At 38.1% G+C, this 15,304-nt stretch overlaps 1 protein-coding gene across 3 annotated transcripts; it reads right to left on the bottom strand.

Annotated features, from left to right (window-relative positions):
* Positions 1-5,094: 5,094 nt before the first annotated feature.
* Positions 5,095-13,390, bottom strand: LOC122670026 (tRNA-specific adenosine deaminase TAD3). Of its 3 annotated transcripts, none has more exons than XM_043866965.1 (10): positions 13,055-13,386; positions 12,914-12,965; positions 12,653-12,726; positions 11,546-11,667; positions 10,128-10,210; positions 9,747-9,852; positions 6,626-7,090; positions 6,360-6,472; positions 5,369-5,536; positions 5,095-5,253 (listed from the first exon to the last, which is right to left on the bottom strand). In XM_043866965.1, exons 1-10 carry the CDS (start codon positions 13,131-13,133, stop codon positions 5,247-5,249), a joined length of 1,269 nt encoding a protein of 422 aa, XP_043722900.1. In that variant the 5' UTR covers positions 13,134-13,386; the 3' UTR covers positions 5,095-5,246. The 3 variants fall into 3 exon arrangements, with proteins under 3 accessions (XP_043722900.1, XP_043722901.1, XP_043722902.1); XM_043866966.1 differs by having other exon boundaries at positions 6,626-7,087; positions 13,055-13,383; XM_043866967.1 differs by lacking the exon at positions 12,653-12,726 and having other exon boundaries at positions 11,546-11,705; positions 13,055-13,390.
* Between the last annotated feature and the right edge of the window lie 1,914 nt (positions 13,391-15,304).

The raw sequence follows: 15,304 nt of genomic DNA, 5'->3' as shown, positions 1-15,304 counted from the left end.
CTCGCTCTCATGTCTTCCACTCTTAATAACATCACTCTTATATTTGAAAACCTTATGTATTTGATGGAGTAGGAATACCCTTTCAACAGGTTACAATATCCTACTCAACAAGCAGGACTGCAGGGCACCATTGTACTAGATTTGAGAGAAGAAGTTGAACTCAAAATATGGTTTTCAGATTTAGATCAAACCCTGGTTGAGTATAGGTCTGAAGCAATAGTATTAATACCCAAAAATCGGAAGGAATCCAATGGTTGGATGAGGTTCTACGGCTACTGCTTCCAAATAGAAACTTAAGAGTATTCAGATTTAGCAACTCTCCAAAACTCCATATCTGTAAATCAGTATCAGAACCCAAACCTGGTCGAAATACCTCCTTATAACAGGTGCAGAATGCCAAAGTCTCGGCCCAATATGATGGGCAGATGTTGCAGATCAGTGAGGTTGAAAACAGAACAGTTATGGAGGAAAACAGGAGTTTCGCAGGTCTGTTTACTACAGCAGAGTGTCTGAAACTGGTTTTTGACATTTCAGGAACAGAAAAGGAGGTTAGGGTAGAAGAAAGGGAAAGATATGTCTAGAGGCTCTCACTCAAGCCTTGACCAGCTTCCCATCAGTCATCCCAGCATCTCACTAGGGAATTCAGCTGCATCTCACAGGTCTCAAACCAAACTTTCTTTTTCCAAAACTCAAAATTGTGGTCCTTTGTCCAGCACTCCAGCCCCCTTCTCTTTAATAAATAATAAAGTAACTGTTACAAGATTGGTAACTTCAAAAAAAAAAAAAAACTACCTAACTAGCTAGAGACTTAGTAACCAGGACTTTTACAAATTAGAGACTAAGATAATCTCAATCTCCTAGAATAATCCAGCAAGCAATCTTCGATCAATCTTCGAGATAGACTAGATCTCTTTCCATGCAAAGGGGTATATGGGGGCCGGCCCCACACAATTTATTCGCAATCTCCAAATAATCTCCAAATATCTTCTAGATATTTTCCACACAAAACAGCAACCATCTTCTGGAACATACTCCATGCAAGGGACAATATGGGGCTCGCGCAATCTACCAAGAATCTCCTATATGTTGGTTTGTCAGAGAGACAAAGGCCACCACTTTATTTATATGTTGAACATGAATTACAAATAAGCTTGCTAGCTAGGGCTGACTCATAGGCCTTATCTAGCATGTAGGTACATTGAATCTAGACATTACATAGAGAAAAACCAAAAGGAACCATAAGAACCAGAACCAGTTAAGGACCGGACCAATATTTCAACACTCCCCCTCAAGTTGATGCATAGATATCACGCATGCCCAACTTGGAAATGATAGGATGGAAGGACTTAGCAGATAGGCCCTTAGTAAAAACATTTGCCAGCTGGTTCTCTGTGATAACGAAAGAAGTGCAGATCAGGCCATCTTCGATCTTCTCCTTTATGAAGTTTTCGATCAGTATCAACATGCTTGGTCATGTCATGTTGAATGGGGATATGAGCTATATTGATTGCAGCCTTCTTGTCGCAAAAGAGCTTCATAGGTCCCTCGGGAGTAACTTTAGATCACTGAGAAGTTTTTTCAGCCAAATGTGCTCACATACTCCTTGTGCCATGGATCTGTATTTGGCCTCGGGCACTAGATCTTGAGACTACAGGTTGTTTCTTGCTTCGCCAGGTAACAAGATTCCCTCAAAGGAAAGAACTAAAGAAAGCCAAATGACTTATAAAAATAGAGACGTAGAGGTGTATTGTATCCTAAATCATATTTTATACCTTAGTGCATGGGATTAATTTAAGATGATCCCTATGAGTTGCTATCCCCAAACCCCTCCACCCTTGTTTTTCCAATGAAGCCTCTTAGCTCTTTACTTGGCTGTGCGCCTGAGTTTCTTCTTCTAAGAGAACTGATCTAAACCTATTGAGAACCGGTTTTTATTGGGTAGTTACTGGAAAATATCCAAGTTGCTAAAGTAAATGTACAAAGAAATAAAGAAACATACATTATCTGGTACAAGTTTCATAGATCCTGAAAATATCCAAGTAGGAATGGTAGGCTTTGGTTGGGTCAAACCAGAGATAGATCCCATGTTCTTTGTCTCCTTTGCCCCCTGTGAAGACATTTTTTATTTCCCAAGAAAATTACTTTCCCGATTTCCTTCATACTCTCCCCCTTTTTTATAGAAAACTCTATGTAGTACTGAATTTGAAGACTCAAAATAGTACCAATAAACAAGATCTTTTCTCAGAGAATAAGTTCAGATTAAGAGATTTCAAATAACAGTTAATCAGATGGTCAAAATAACTCCAAACTCAAATCGAATCTAGCAAATCAGTTGTAGAACTGTTGCTGAAAATTCCAGATCAGTCTAATGGACATATTTGAAATTTGGGACCAATCCTAGTTGTGCAACGAGGGGGTGGAACAGTAATTTCACCACTCAAACAGAATTTCAGAAAAGAGGAAAATGTTGAGTAATTGATTCTGATTATATACTATAAATCTCAGCAATATCAGATTAGGAAAACCATTAAAACGAATCAGTATTTGAAGCGACAGAATTTCATTTGAGATAAAAGTATAAAATAGGAATTTCAGTATATCTCCAGATTCACAGGTCAGATCTGATGGAAATTCTAATCAATTCTCTCTAGAATAGTGAAGAACAGATTCACAAAACCTGAAAGTGTTCTAATGGCTGGATTCTTCTAATTCAAATTCATGCAAAAAAGAAACTTGTCTATGAATTCCTATTTAGGGTAGGAAGTGCGAGAAATTTCAGAAGCAATACATGTTAATAGAGAAGAGGGTTATAGAGTAGGAGGTGCAAGAAACTTCAGAAGCAATACATGTTAATAGAGAAGAAGGTTAAGGAAGAGGAAGATAGTAAAAGAAAAATACTCGGGCTTCACACCGCAAGGAATCAATCAATGAGATTTATAAGGTTGGGCACATTCGATTCGATCAGTAGGTGATTACCACTTCAATGGTCTCTCTCTCTTTCTCTCTCCCCCAGGCCGCCATATGGATTTCATGCCAATCCAATGGTTGGTAGATGGCAGCAATTCAAAATTACTGCTCAAAATTAAAAAATTGGCAGGCCGTCGTCTACCAACCATTGGATTGACATGAAATCCACATGGTGGCCTGTGAGTTGAGCGCAGTACGATGGCCGCTCAACCCCAGGTTGCAAAGGATCCAACTCCCCCCCTCCCCCCCCAAAAAAAAAAAAAAAAAATCAAGAAAAAAAGAAATGAAATGAACCAAAGTAGATGGTAATCCCTCTTCAAAAGACCACAATCAATTATAGAGTTGATTATACAGAAAAGAAAGGCAGTATTCTATGATTCTCAAAGATGTTAAAACTACAACATGGTGCATTTCATCATCATTGCTGTTAAATATACCTTGTTTTTTTGGTGAACTGTTAAATATACTAATGGAAGCTAAACCCAATTTTAGTATTCTTCCTACTAAGAAAAAGGAAATGAAGGAAATCCCAAGTGCAAAACGCTGGCAGGTCCCCGCCATACAAAATATATAGCTATAAGTTTCTTTTATACGAACAACCCTCGTGGATGAATTTTTTTATTTTTTTTTGGTAAATCTCCTCTGATGAATTCAACCGCTCTAATTATTCACTTGCTTCAGTGCTGCAATTTCTGTGTGATAACTTTCCTATCCCAATTAAGTAATGTCGGGGATTATAGAACTCACGTTTTGTAGCTCGACTATAGAGCTGTAAACCTAAAACAAAGCATTCAGATACCGAAGCACATGCTAGCCATTATTGCCAAGTCCGGTAAAACGTTGAATCTATGTACAAAACTCTATTTTTTTCATGACCTTAAAGAAGAGAAATGTAACAGGCAGAATGTATAAAACTTAACTGATATTATATAGCAGTAGAAGATCATTGACATGTCCTTGTACAAGTTGATGTAGAAACTCACAGTACCAAAGTAAGTCCTTTTGTTGTGAAATGACCACCCCACCCTCCCCTTGGATGCCCATACGTGTTATCCCACTGCAAGGGCCACAAAGCCTATGGGAAAAATAACGTTGTTGGTTTGCATGGCTCTTGCGTCCAGCACACAAAATTACTACCCCACACCTCATAGAAATAAAAAATCTCATCCATATTGATGCCCTTGTACATCCTCTCATTGGCCAACGTACTGGTGCCAGGGCTGGTAATCAGGCAGCAGTCTCTTGCCCTTTTTCTATTTTGAAAATGTTACGTCCACATGAATGAAGCCGTTTTCACACCATTAATTGGTGTAGCATGCACATTACTTCTCATGTAGCGTGAGATGCCCTCCCGCATAAAATTCTGGGGCAAAATAACTCTGTTTAGGCTCTAGCACATGCCACGGCGGCCACACAATGGCTAATGAGATTGCACATGCAAGCATCGACCTAGGTGGGCTTTTCACCTTTCCATGAGAAAAATACTTGCGTTAAGTTTATGGTGAACACCGACTTCAACTCCACTTCTATGGTTAAGGACCTGACCTCTAAGGCAATCTTGGAAAATTGTAATTTGCTCAATATGGTCATGATGTATTTATAACTTTCTTCCAGTAATATTTTTTTTTTTCATTAAAAAAAAAAGGATTCATAGACATCCTCTTCATAGTGCAAGAATTCCTATTCTATCATATGTTCAGCTTATGTTGATCAAAAGTTTGAGCGAAGTGGTTCTCTCAAGAAGCTTAGCATATTTTAGGTGGTTTATATGGACAGAGTTAGGAGTAGTTATCTTCATGAGAGAAGATAAGCCCAAATGGATCCTGTGCTTTTGGCATGTCACCCTCTTCCAATCCAAGGTTCGGGTCTTCCATCCACCTTCAACCAACAAAAAATTTAGAATCGAAACCTGGCATGTTATACCAAAAAGCATTGGATAAAGCACATTTCAAAACAATCTGGAGATGCTCCACGATACTGATGTGTACCCAAGAACTCCAAGCCTTGCAAACAGCTGAGAAAGGATTACCAGTCTTGTCTTAATATCTGTCATCCAAGTGATATGCTCCCCCCCCCCCCCCCCAACTTTCTCCCTTCATGGCAGTCCGACACCATCTGATTAAGTTGTTCTTCAAAAAATAAATAAATGATAACCACTATCTGCTATAAGTTATTCCTCCATAGATTTATTTATCCAGTTCTTGAGCAGCAGTATCTGGAACTTTGGAGGTTACAATCCTTTTACCAGGTGATGATATTAGGGTCTATTGGAAACTAACTCATATTCTGCAGATGACATTAAACCCTCATTTTCTCATGATACTTAACTACAGCAATACAGAAGACATCCCCCACATAATAAAATTTAATAGTTGCACTGTTGTTAAGCAGGTTTTATCACCTTTTATAAAGGATTTCTTCAGGTAACAAAACTCTGAAAACAGCATAGTGATGATTCAAGCTTTTCTCTCCTTGCAATCTATAGACACTACCCAAAGCACCAGCATTTGGATTTGGAAAAGCATAGAATATACGCCGTATTCTTTGATGAACAAGTGCCATGGCACACCTACAACCATTGGATAAGTGGAAATGAGTTAGTTGGACTTGGACATTTAGCAAAACAGATAGTCAAGCCTATTAGCTTCAACGAGTTGTCTGAAGCAATAAACTTGCCTGTTTTTAACCCTTTACACTCAGCAATGAAACTAGGTAACATCTTTGAACACTGAGAAAGTCAACTGGATCAAGAGGTTATACTTTTAGAAGTCAAAGCTAATACCCATCAACAGAAACTACTGATGCTTGTGTACCCAGAAAAGATGCGCCTAGCCTGCCTATCAATCTGAAGATATATCATTATGCAATATAAAGATCGGGGCAGGTGAATCCTTCCTGCTCAGACTGTAGAGCAAGTTTCCACTTAATATTTGCATTTCTGGAAGAATGCTAAGATGATAAAAATGAAAAAGATGGAAGTAAGTACAATCCCCAGCAAGTAAAAGAATTTTCTCCCTTTGTAGGCTATATCCACAGTAATCATGCATGAGTTACTGCAAGGTTCTGATTACTGAAACACAACAAGAGATTGTTGGTAGATCTCATGTCTTCAAAACAAGACTGGCTGAGAAGCCGGGGAAAGGAATGTAGCTTTCACCACAGTAGAGAAGGAAAAAAATATATATTTTCAGAATGGATGTTGGACGAAAAGGGAAGGTTTATGTGTTCAATGGCACACTCAATTGAACAAAAGAGTATGGGAAAACTCAATATCCAATCTCAATTACAGACAAGATATCTGCAATCATGTATATATTCGTCCAAAACAATAGACTACTAATGCTTTTTGACAAAAATAATACAACAGAAATAGATTAGTTTCTAAAACTTACATTGCACATGGCTCCCAAACAAGGTAGATGTCAAAACCAGTGCAAAGGTAAGGCCGAACTACTTCAGATGGTAAATTATCAGTACATTTTTTCAGGACCATGTCACTATCATCCTGAAATAGAATAACACGATAGTAAGCTCTCAAAGACTTAAGGCTTATGATAAAGTTACTGACCAAGCTTAAAAAGTTAATTTTATGTTAGAGGTAACATAAACTATAGCTAACTGATATCATGAAGCCAATGAGGATAAAGTGAAAGCTCACTTCTGTAGTTTTTGTCTTTTGTTTTTTTGCCGGTAGGCTCATGGAAGAAGACTGCATGTCGTCCCCTTGAATAGGTTGACCTTCTGAGTATGATCCAGGGAATAGGCGCCTATCCCTCTCAGTAGCATATTCAATAGCAACAAGAGCCGCGTGTCGTAATGGATGCCAGTAACGAGAACTTCCAGCACATGGTCGCTGCTCTGTCCATCTCCTAGGATATAGACAAGAAACACCAGTATATGATAGTTGACTGTCATCATCTATGCAAGCTGAGAGTGAAGGTTCACTGATCACCACTCCATTTGAATCAGGTTTATGAACAGTAGAATCTCCCACCCGTTCACAACATCTAGTTTCCAAGGAGGTATTGCCTGTGGGATTGTCCCATACACATGTTTGGTCACATGCATTTGCAATTACCTGCCTTACTGAAGGATCAACTATTATTGCCGCATTGACTACCTGCTGATAGGAACGCAAGTATATCAAAACGGAAGGATGGTTCATTATATCCTAGTGCTATACAGTACAACAGGAATCTAGGCCAATAGATGGGGAGAGAATAGTGCCATTTCTGTTAAATTATATCATGTATGGAAGAGAAAAAATAAAAATATTATATCATAGAAACAAGTAAGAATGTCTTTGTGAGAACATCATCCATCAATAGCATGTAATTGAATGAATTTCAGACGGGGAAGTGGGGCACTAGAATTCTCAAGACAGCCCTTTTTTTTTTTAAACCCACAAACCATTTTAGCAATTGAATTAAGATTTGATGAAAAGGCCAATTCATATAAGCATTCAAGTAATCCACATATACTGGTAGGCAAGAGAAAGAGAAGAACATAAAGTTAGTAAAACACAGAATCAAGAAATTTATTTCAAAAGTTATCCTAGTTCAAACCCAATGTTTTGAAACTATAAAAGAATCTTTTTCGAGTAAATTACACAGACCTCCCCTGTGTTTCTCACAATTACACAAACTACCCCTACTTTTCAAACCTTATTACAGTCAACCCCTAGCCGTTAGTGATTTACGGTTAGTTCCTAACGTCCCGTGGAAATTAATTTCCAATTGACGATTCTACCCTTGAGAGGGGTCAAGTAACTCTTACCCTCCTTCTTAGAACACCACCGCCCATCCATCCTCTGCAAGATTGTAAACCTACCTCCATCCCTGCAACCCAGCCCCACCCCCATCATCTGCACATGGCGAGAGACTCAGAGATGATTAGATCATTAATATACTAAGACGCTAGATTCACAGATTGAGGAATTGGGATTGTGGCTGAGGCCAATATTCTGGACCCAAAAGTCACTTTGAGCCATCATATCCAGTTGACCAGACCCAAGAGAGTTGCACGTCCATGGTCAATTTAACTTAAAAATGAAAAGTTGTTAAGTTAGTGAAATCAGGGTTGCAAGTCACTAAATATGACCAAGATGCTGTTAGGATATTATTATTTTTATTGATAATGATGTGTCCTTGAAGAGGGCAGGCACTGGTGCAATAGTAAGGTTGCTCCATTGTGACCAAGTGGCACGGGTTCGAGTCTAGAAACAGCTTCTCTGCCAAAGCAGGGGTAAGATTGCGTACATTATGACCCTCACCAGACCCCACGGTGGAGGGAGCCTCGTGCACTAGGTACGCCCTTTAATGATGTTTCCTTCTTGATACTGATAGGATATAAGCAAAATGGTTTGTTTCTCTCTAATCTTCAGTTAAGGATCTCACTAGGCAATGCTTTCATAGTTAGGTTTATCAATTTGTAAAATGGTTAGTGCTTCTTTATTAGTCTTAATTTAATTAGGAATCCCTCTACTCAATGTCATACACTATCGAGGAATCTCCAGGTGCTCAAACTTCATGAATAAATAGCCCGCATCACCCTTGGTAAGTTTCATCCCAAAGAATCACACCACATTGAACTTTATATATATATATATATAACACCAAGATTTTATTGTAAAGAGAAAGAAGATATAAAGGATACAACAAACTGAAGTATAACAACAACAGCCACATTCGGCTGAAGAAACCTATAGGAACTACCCAGGAGGATAGGGACCCAAATACACATCATCCCTAGAAGCTTCACCCTTAGCCAGCTCAACAGCCAAGGAGTTTGCAGATCTAGACCTCCGCTTGAAGGAAAAGTTATTGTGAAGACCAAAAAGCACACTTTAGAAATTAGACGGAAGGTATCTACATAGCCCTCCTGATCTCACTTGGAGCCGACCAATCATCAGCTTAGAACATCCTTGATAATTACATGAGACCACCCCAGTTGCATAGCAATCACTGTACCTCTTATAGCTGCTTTCAATTTTGCTAGATTTGAATAAAAAATGCCTGTGAATCAAAAAAATACAAGCAAGATAACTCCATTATGACCCCTAAAGACACCTCCAGTATCCACCGGACCTGTAGTGCCTATGGAGCTGCCATCTACATTGAAGGTGACTAAGCTCATGATTGGAGAGAAAAATCTATACTAGTATTGCATTAGCTATTGAGCTTACTAGGCAAGGATTGTTAAAAGGAATATGCATTCTGGGGTCTCCAGTAATGTAGCTATCACATAACACTGTACTGCTTCCAATTTATAAAATAGAAAGGAGATGTGGAGGGGAGGTTACATAGAGACATTGTATTAGGGGCAATATCCAACAGCATAGTCTCAGTTTAACGGCAAATATGTGAATCCCCCCTCCTTACCCATGTTTTGTTTTTCATTAACAAAATCATTAATTATTATTCATTACAGAAGAAAGAAAAAACAAAAAGGATCTCCCAAAAAAAAAAAAACACCAAACCAACATCATCTGAGGGAAACACAACAACAAATTACCATAAATTCCAGCCACTACCAATTAAAAAAAAAAAAAGTCAAGTCCTGAGCCAAGCTAATACAGCATTATCTGAGGGAAACACAACAACAAATTACCATAAAGGCCAATAGAAAATGTGGCTCATATCATGTGAAGGGATAAACCATAAAGGCCATACAATAGTTCACACTATCACAGTTCACAGAAGAAAGAAATGCAAGTACTGTAAGTAATACACCATTATCCGAGGACCAACGGAAACACAAGTACACAACTATAAAATTACCTGGTCACAACAGGGGCCAGATATTGCACGTTCAATCGCAAATTTCATGAAGTTGAAGATTGATTGCGAGTCCTCTTCACTAAATCCAGTGATGCCATCAATATTGCTGTAGTCAAAAACAAAACCCAAACCATAACAGATCAAGAAGAGGAAGTATACACTAACACTAGTTTAATACGTAATTTCCACGATAACAATAAGAGTTTTATTGTCGTCTATCCTGCATAAACCATAAATTTCCAAAGAACACGTGTACGCGCGCACACTCAATTGTGTGTGTGTGATTTCTTTCAGAAGAATCACTTTCAGCTTTTCAGAAATAGCACATAAATTAGAATATCGGTAATAATCAACAGAACAAAAACATAAGTTTTAGCTTACTAGGTTGGAGGATGGTATGATGTAGGCCAGAGCTTGCTTTGTTCTTCCCATTCTTCCTTTGACAAAGCAGCATATTTAGCTACCTAGGAGTTATTCAGATTTTCCATATAAAATCAGAATATTCTTCAATACACAAAGGACTGTTCTATACAGTAGAACATAAGAAAAGAACAGCAACATTAAAACTTCAAAGGATCATGACTAGAGAAAGTTCAACCAAACCAACATCAAAATAAAAGTTAAAAGCAATAACTACATGTTAAGGTTTCAACCATATACAAATTAGAAAGTATAATTCAACGCACGACCATGATAGTCGAGAAAAAAAAAATGTATAACATTTTCATATGAAAACTTTTGATGGAAAACACAGCAGGAACTGGTCTTCTAGTGAAGTTACTTTAAGTGCATTCTGGACTTAAAAAAGAAAAGCCACTGAAAGAAAAACCTTGATGAGAATTACATCGAGTTTATAAGAAGGGATAAGTGAAGTATCATAAACCAACGCCACTGATGACAAGAACTTGGAGTTTTTGGAGAAACAAGGATCTTTGTCAATAGCAATATAATCACAAGCATCACTGAATAATTCAAAATGATTGAATTTCAAACCAATCAACAAAAAACTGGATTTCAAAAGTTTCCAAAAAGATTGGAAGCTTCCCCTTCCTAAGGGGGAAGGAGTAGAAAAAAAGAACACCAAATTTGGCACACTTCCAGAGAAATTTTGTCAAAATAGAAAATGTGCAGTTCTCACCTTGTTCGGGTTCCTGAAAAATGGTATAATTTTGTGAAAGTTTCACTTACTTCAATGGAATTTTTTCGATAAGTTAAAATCTAAACTTTATCCAACCGTCTGAATATTGGCATGGTTAAATTTAAGGAGTTCAATTACAAACCTTACATGTTTATTATGTAGAAGTAGAATACAAGTTATCATAAGTAAAAATATTTTGACTTGGTTATGCATAGAAAATGACCAGATGGGAAGATCCTAGTAGGAAAGGCAATCCTACTAGGCATCGTCGGAAGGGAGCAGTATCTACTATGTTTCAGTTCTAGCGGGGCCAAAAAATTATGCACAGGTAGGCCTATCTTTCCCTTTTCATTTGTCAAACTTAAGCTCAAAAGGTAAACCTTTTTCTTGCGATATTCACCATACAAGGAGCAGAGGACCTTACAAACAAGATGGTACCCAAAATTTTACATGTGGCCTATATGAAAGAGCCCTCCATGTGGTACAAATGGAGCTGCCCATTCTGTTTAGCCCAGAAGACAGCAGTTCACTAACTTATACACACATGCATACATGCAGACATATATACAAATTACACATGCACATATACTGCCCGATAGTCAATAGTAGAGTGACATCCAATAATTCACATAAGAAGAATTAATGCAAAAGGATGACCCACTTTTGTAATGAAAGGACTCAACTGATAGGCATTTATTAGCTCAAGTATGTCATTTGGTATGGTCGCAGACTGATTCTCACTTTCAAGTGCAAGACATAAGATGACAGATAACTGAGGTTTTCCTGTCAAATAAACCAAGTACCACCGTATTAGGATGCATCTGCAAAAGATTATAAAAAATGCACAGACATTGAAACACATAACAAATAAATAGAAAAACCATTCTGACCCCTTCCTACATCCAATTCCAATTGCAAGTAGGATAAGTAGCAATTCCAAAATAAATATGCTATTTCCAAGTGGAAACAATCAGAAATTTGGATGATAAACTATGAGACAGACAAAAGAGGGGGGGGGGAAGTGAGACATGCATTTCTTATTTTTACGATATAACCCATAATAGCTGCATTCTTTTAGAACAACAATATCATTGAAAATACTTGAGATTCCATTATAATGACCAACATATTGAGTGGCACTGAGGCAGTGTCATGGTCAGCACCACAATTAGCATCCTTATTTTGGTCTATTTTAGAAAACCAACACCAGCACAAGTGACCAAACCCTATAAAATTCCAAGTCATTCCCTCAAATGTCCTTGTGTCACCCACTAGTTCCAAGGTAAATTGATCTAGAAAATTTTCCTGCCTCCATAAATGCGAAGAAATGAAACTTGCAAATTCCTTGGATTCCACTCACACCTATTTTTTCCCTTCCCCCAATATCTACGAAGTTTAGCCTATTTAGCAAAGAAGAATAAATAAACAAATAAAATCTTTAACATCATTACTACAAAATAGTCGGGTGCTTGAGCAATTGTCTAAGAAATAAAGAAGATCCTTCACATTATAGGTGGAATTCCCTTATACTTTCTAGAGATAGCTCCCATGATTTGGAAGCTCTTATGAATACTATATATAAATCCACATTCCCACGAGTTCAAAAAAAGAAAGTGTAGGTTTTTGCTTTTGGGTTGACAATAGGAGAAAAGGATAGTCTAGGTTTACAAAGTGTCAAATGCATCCTAAGTTACAGCATCATGTGTTGATAAGGCAGCATAAAAAATTGAAGAACAATAAAATATTAAGAAAATGTGATGCAAAATACCTCCTTCAAAGCAATTCTTCCGTATCCGCTTCACATGGCGAAGATTCTCCAATGGTGCGATTTGATTCAACCGCCTAATCAAGATTAAATAATAAATCACACAATGTCACAAACAAGATACTTCATTAACCAGATAGGCAAGTCTATTGTCCAGAGAAGGAAGGCAAGCAATTTGATATTCACGCCAGCCCTGGAGGGTGCTATTTTTGTAATAATAAATACAACCAGAAACACCAATAAAAATGGAAACAAGGCAATGACCTCACAAGAGTGTTGGCAAGCTTTGGCTCTATCAATGAAGCGAACACATCAACTGCATAGTACAAGACGCTATAATCATTTATTGCAGTACATTTTTAAGAAGATGAGGGAAAATCCAAGGAAGAAAAATTACTCACTTACCGGTGGGTTGTTGGTTTATCAGACGAGGTGGGCTGTCAGGAACATAAATGATTTCCCACTTGTTCATTTCCACCTCCATCTTCAGTATTATTCCACTTCAAGCAGTCCTTCTAACCTATATATTTTTAAGCCATTAATGCACCTATAAGGTTGGTCGTTACTCTCATCTAGAAGGAATATATATCTACCTTGTCATACAGAGAATCATCACCCATGAAATCATTCATATAATTGGATGTTATGCAATAGACTGAAGGTCTATAATCCGTCCTAGAATCTTCTATCTCATTCATAGAAAAATTACCAATACACTTAACTGTAGGCACGTGCACACACATCCACCCACCCACTCGAACTCTCCACCTAATGAATCATACAAGGGAATATAGAGGTCAATCTCAACCTAACATGATTTTAGGGGGAGAGAGAGTTAATCACATTAGTTTTATTGCCATCTTCAAGGCCAGAGTCTCCTATCCAAGGAAGCCTAGGTTTTTTAGGGAGCTTCCCTGACCTCTGTGCCTCCAAGAATATAATGGATTTAGTGAGTGCCTCCTTGTAGTTGAAATCACCATTGACAACACTACAAACAATAACCCATTGAACAGAGCCAACCAGGTCACAATAATGGCAGTTGATGCTCTTAGAATAAGCATTCTCCTACTAATTATGTTGTGTTCTGCTTCAATCATTCTTTCCGCTGTACTAATATAGCAGACATACAAGGTCATATAGACCTCACATTCCCAATGATGTGGCTGAATTGCTCTGGTTTTGGTAGGTTGGGCAATTTGGAGACTCATAATTTCTTCTCTAATTTCTAATGTGCTGCTTCTGTGTCATGGGCCCCCCTCAACCAGTGACTGCCCACAAAAGCTTTCCTCAACTCAACTTTGAAAGATACTAACTTGGGAATGCTGGTCACTCTCTCTCCCTCCTGCACAATGGATTTCAAGTTTATTCAAGTACCATTTCCTCAATATTTGCAGCTTCACACCCACATCCTGCATTTTTGCAGATCTGGTGCCATCATTGATTACAACAGATGAAGCATTCGATATAGAGAAAATATGAAACATAACTGTGAATGAAAGGGTGAAAGCACCATTGTTAACAGCCAGCAAGCTTGCCGAAACCACCAGAAATTAAGACCCATTAAGTATTTAAAGGAATAAATATCCAAGACAAAAAAAACTCTAGTTTGATCAACTGGGTTTCTTTCCATTAACCTCTGCAACTAAAGATATCAAAACTACAAGCTATACCAGTGAGAGAAAAATAATTACTAATTTCAACCACCTAAAACTGTGTGTTCTTTAGCAAGTAAATTACAATATTTTAAATCAATAACACTAATTTACTTAATTACATGACAGGGCTTTCATGTTCTTATGACTCACTGTTTTCACCATTCAACACTATAACCGATGAGCATGCATCAAATTAATCAATGTCGGCCAAAATACAATTAGATTATATATATATTTTATTTTATTTTTTTTATTTTTTTTTTTATTTTTTTTTCTCTGATGATAAATTCAATAAGCTGTACATTCAACGATTAGGCAATATAGTTCACAGAATGCAACAAGGTGTGGAGTAGCTAATTTTTGGAGATCGATTTTGAATACACAAATACATTCCTAGATTGGATCTGCAGATGTTCCTGGCTTGGATGAACGAATGCTCTTCCGATTGATTTTCTTCTTTAAACAAACATCAAAGAAATCAAAACAGAGAGAGAGAAAGAGGAGTGAGAGAGTGGCTCGAACCTGAGTGAACCGACCACCTTCTTCGCGTCTGAGACTGCGAGGAGTGGTAGCGGCACAACGAGGTTGGTCCGACACTTTTTCCCGCAATCCGAGAGGAGTTAGGGTAAGGGTTTCGCCGAGAAAGCGCCTTTGCCTGAGGTTGCAGAGGTAGAGAGGAGAGAGAATGGCGGGAAAAAATGGAGACCGGAGGTTGAATCCCAAGGTGATTAGCCTTCGCCGCCTTCGCCGGAGGTTACAGACCAAACCTGACTGCAACACATCTGCCTTCGCTCGCCGGAGGTTTCTTCGATTTCGTGAAAAAAGTGAAGAGAGGAGAGAGACGGGAGCGGGAAGGAGAGGGGAGAGAGAGAGAGAGAGTTAATGCTGAGTTTTTAAGGAAGTGGACATGCTGTTTCAAAACGAGCCGTTGGATGAATATAATCCACGTGTCCATCATCGGATAAGGGAACTGGATAAATCAAATCCACGTGTCCATCAT

Source organism: Telopea speciosissima, chromosome 7 (assembly GCF_018873765.1).
Source record: "Telopea speciosissima isolate NSW1024214 ecotype Mountain lineage chromosome 7, Tspe_v1, whole genome shotgun sequence".
Lineage (NCBI taxonomy): Eukaryota > Viridiplantae > Streptophyta > Magnoliopsida > Proteales > Proteaceae > Telopea > Telopea speciosissima.
This window is presented reverse-complemented; position numbering and strand designations above follow the sequence as displayed.

What these genes read in the sequence shown, in the direction of transcription:
- LOC122670026 (XM_043866965.1), bottom strand. Translation starts at nt 13,133, where the DNA reads ATGGAGGTGGAAATGAACAAGTGGGAAATCATTTATGTTCCTGACAGC. An exon ending in GATAAACCAACAACCCACCG is followed by an intron (nt 12,966 to 13,054) that starts GTAAGTGAGTAA and finishes TGTACTATGCAG; the next exon opens with TTGATGTGTTCGCTTCATTG. An exon ending in GTTTGGGAGCCATGTGCAAT is followed by an intron (nt 5,537 to 6,359) that starts GTAAGTTTTAGA and finishes CAATGGTTGTAG; the next exon opens with GTGTGCCATGGCACTTGTTC.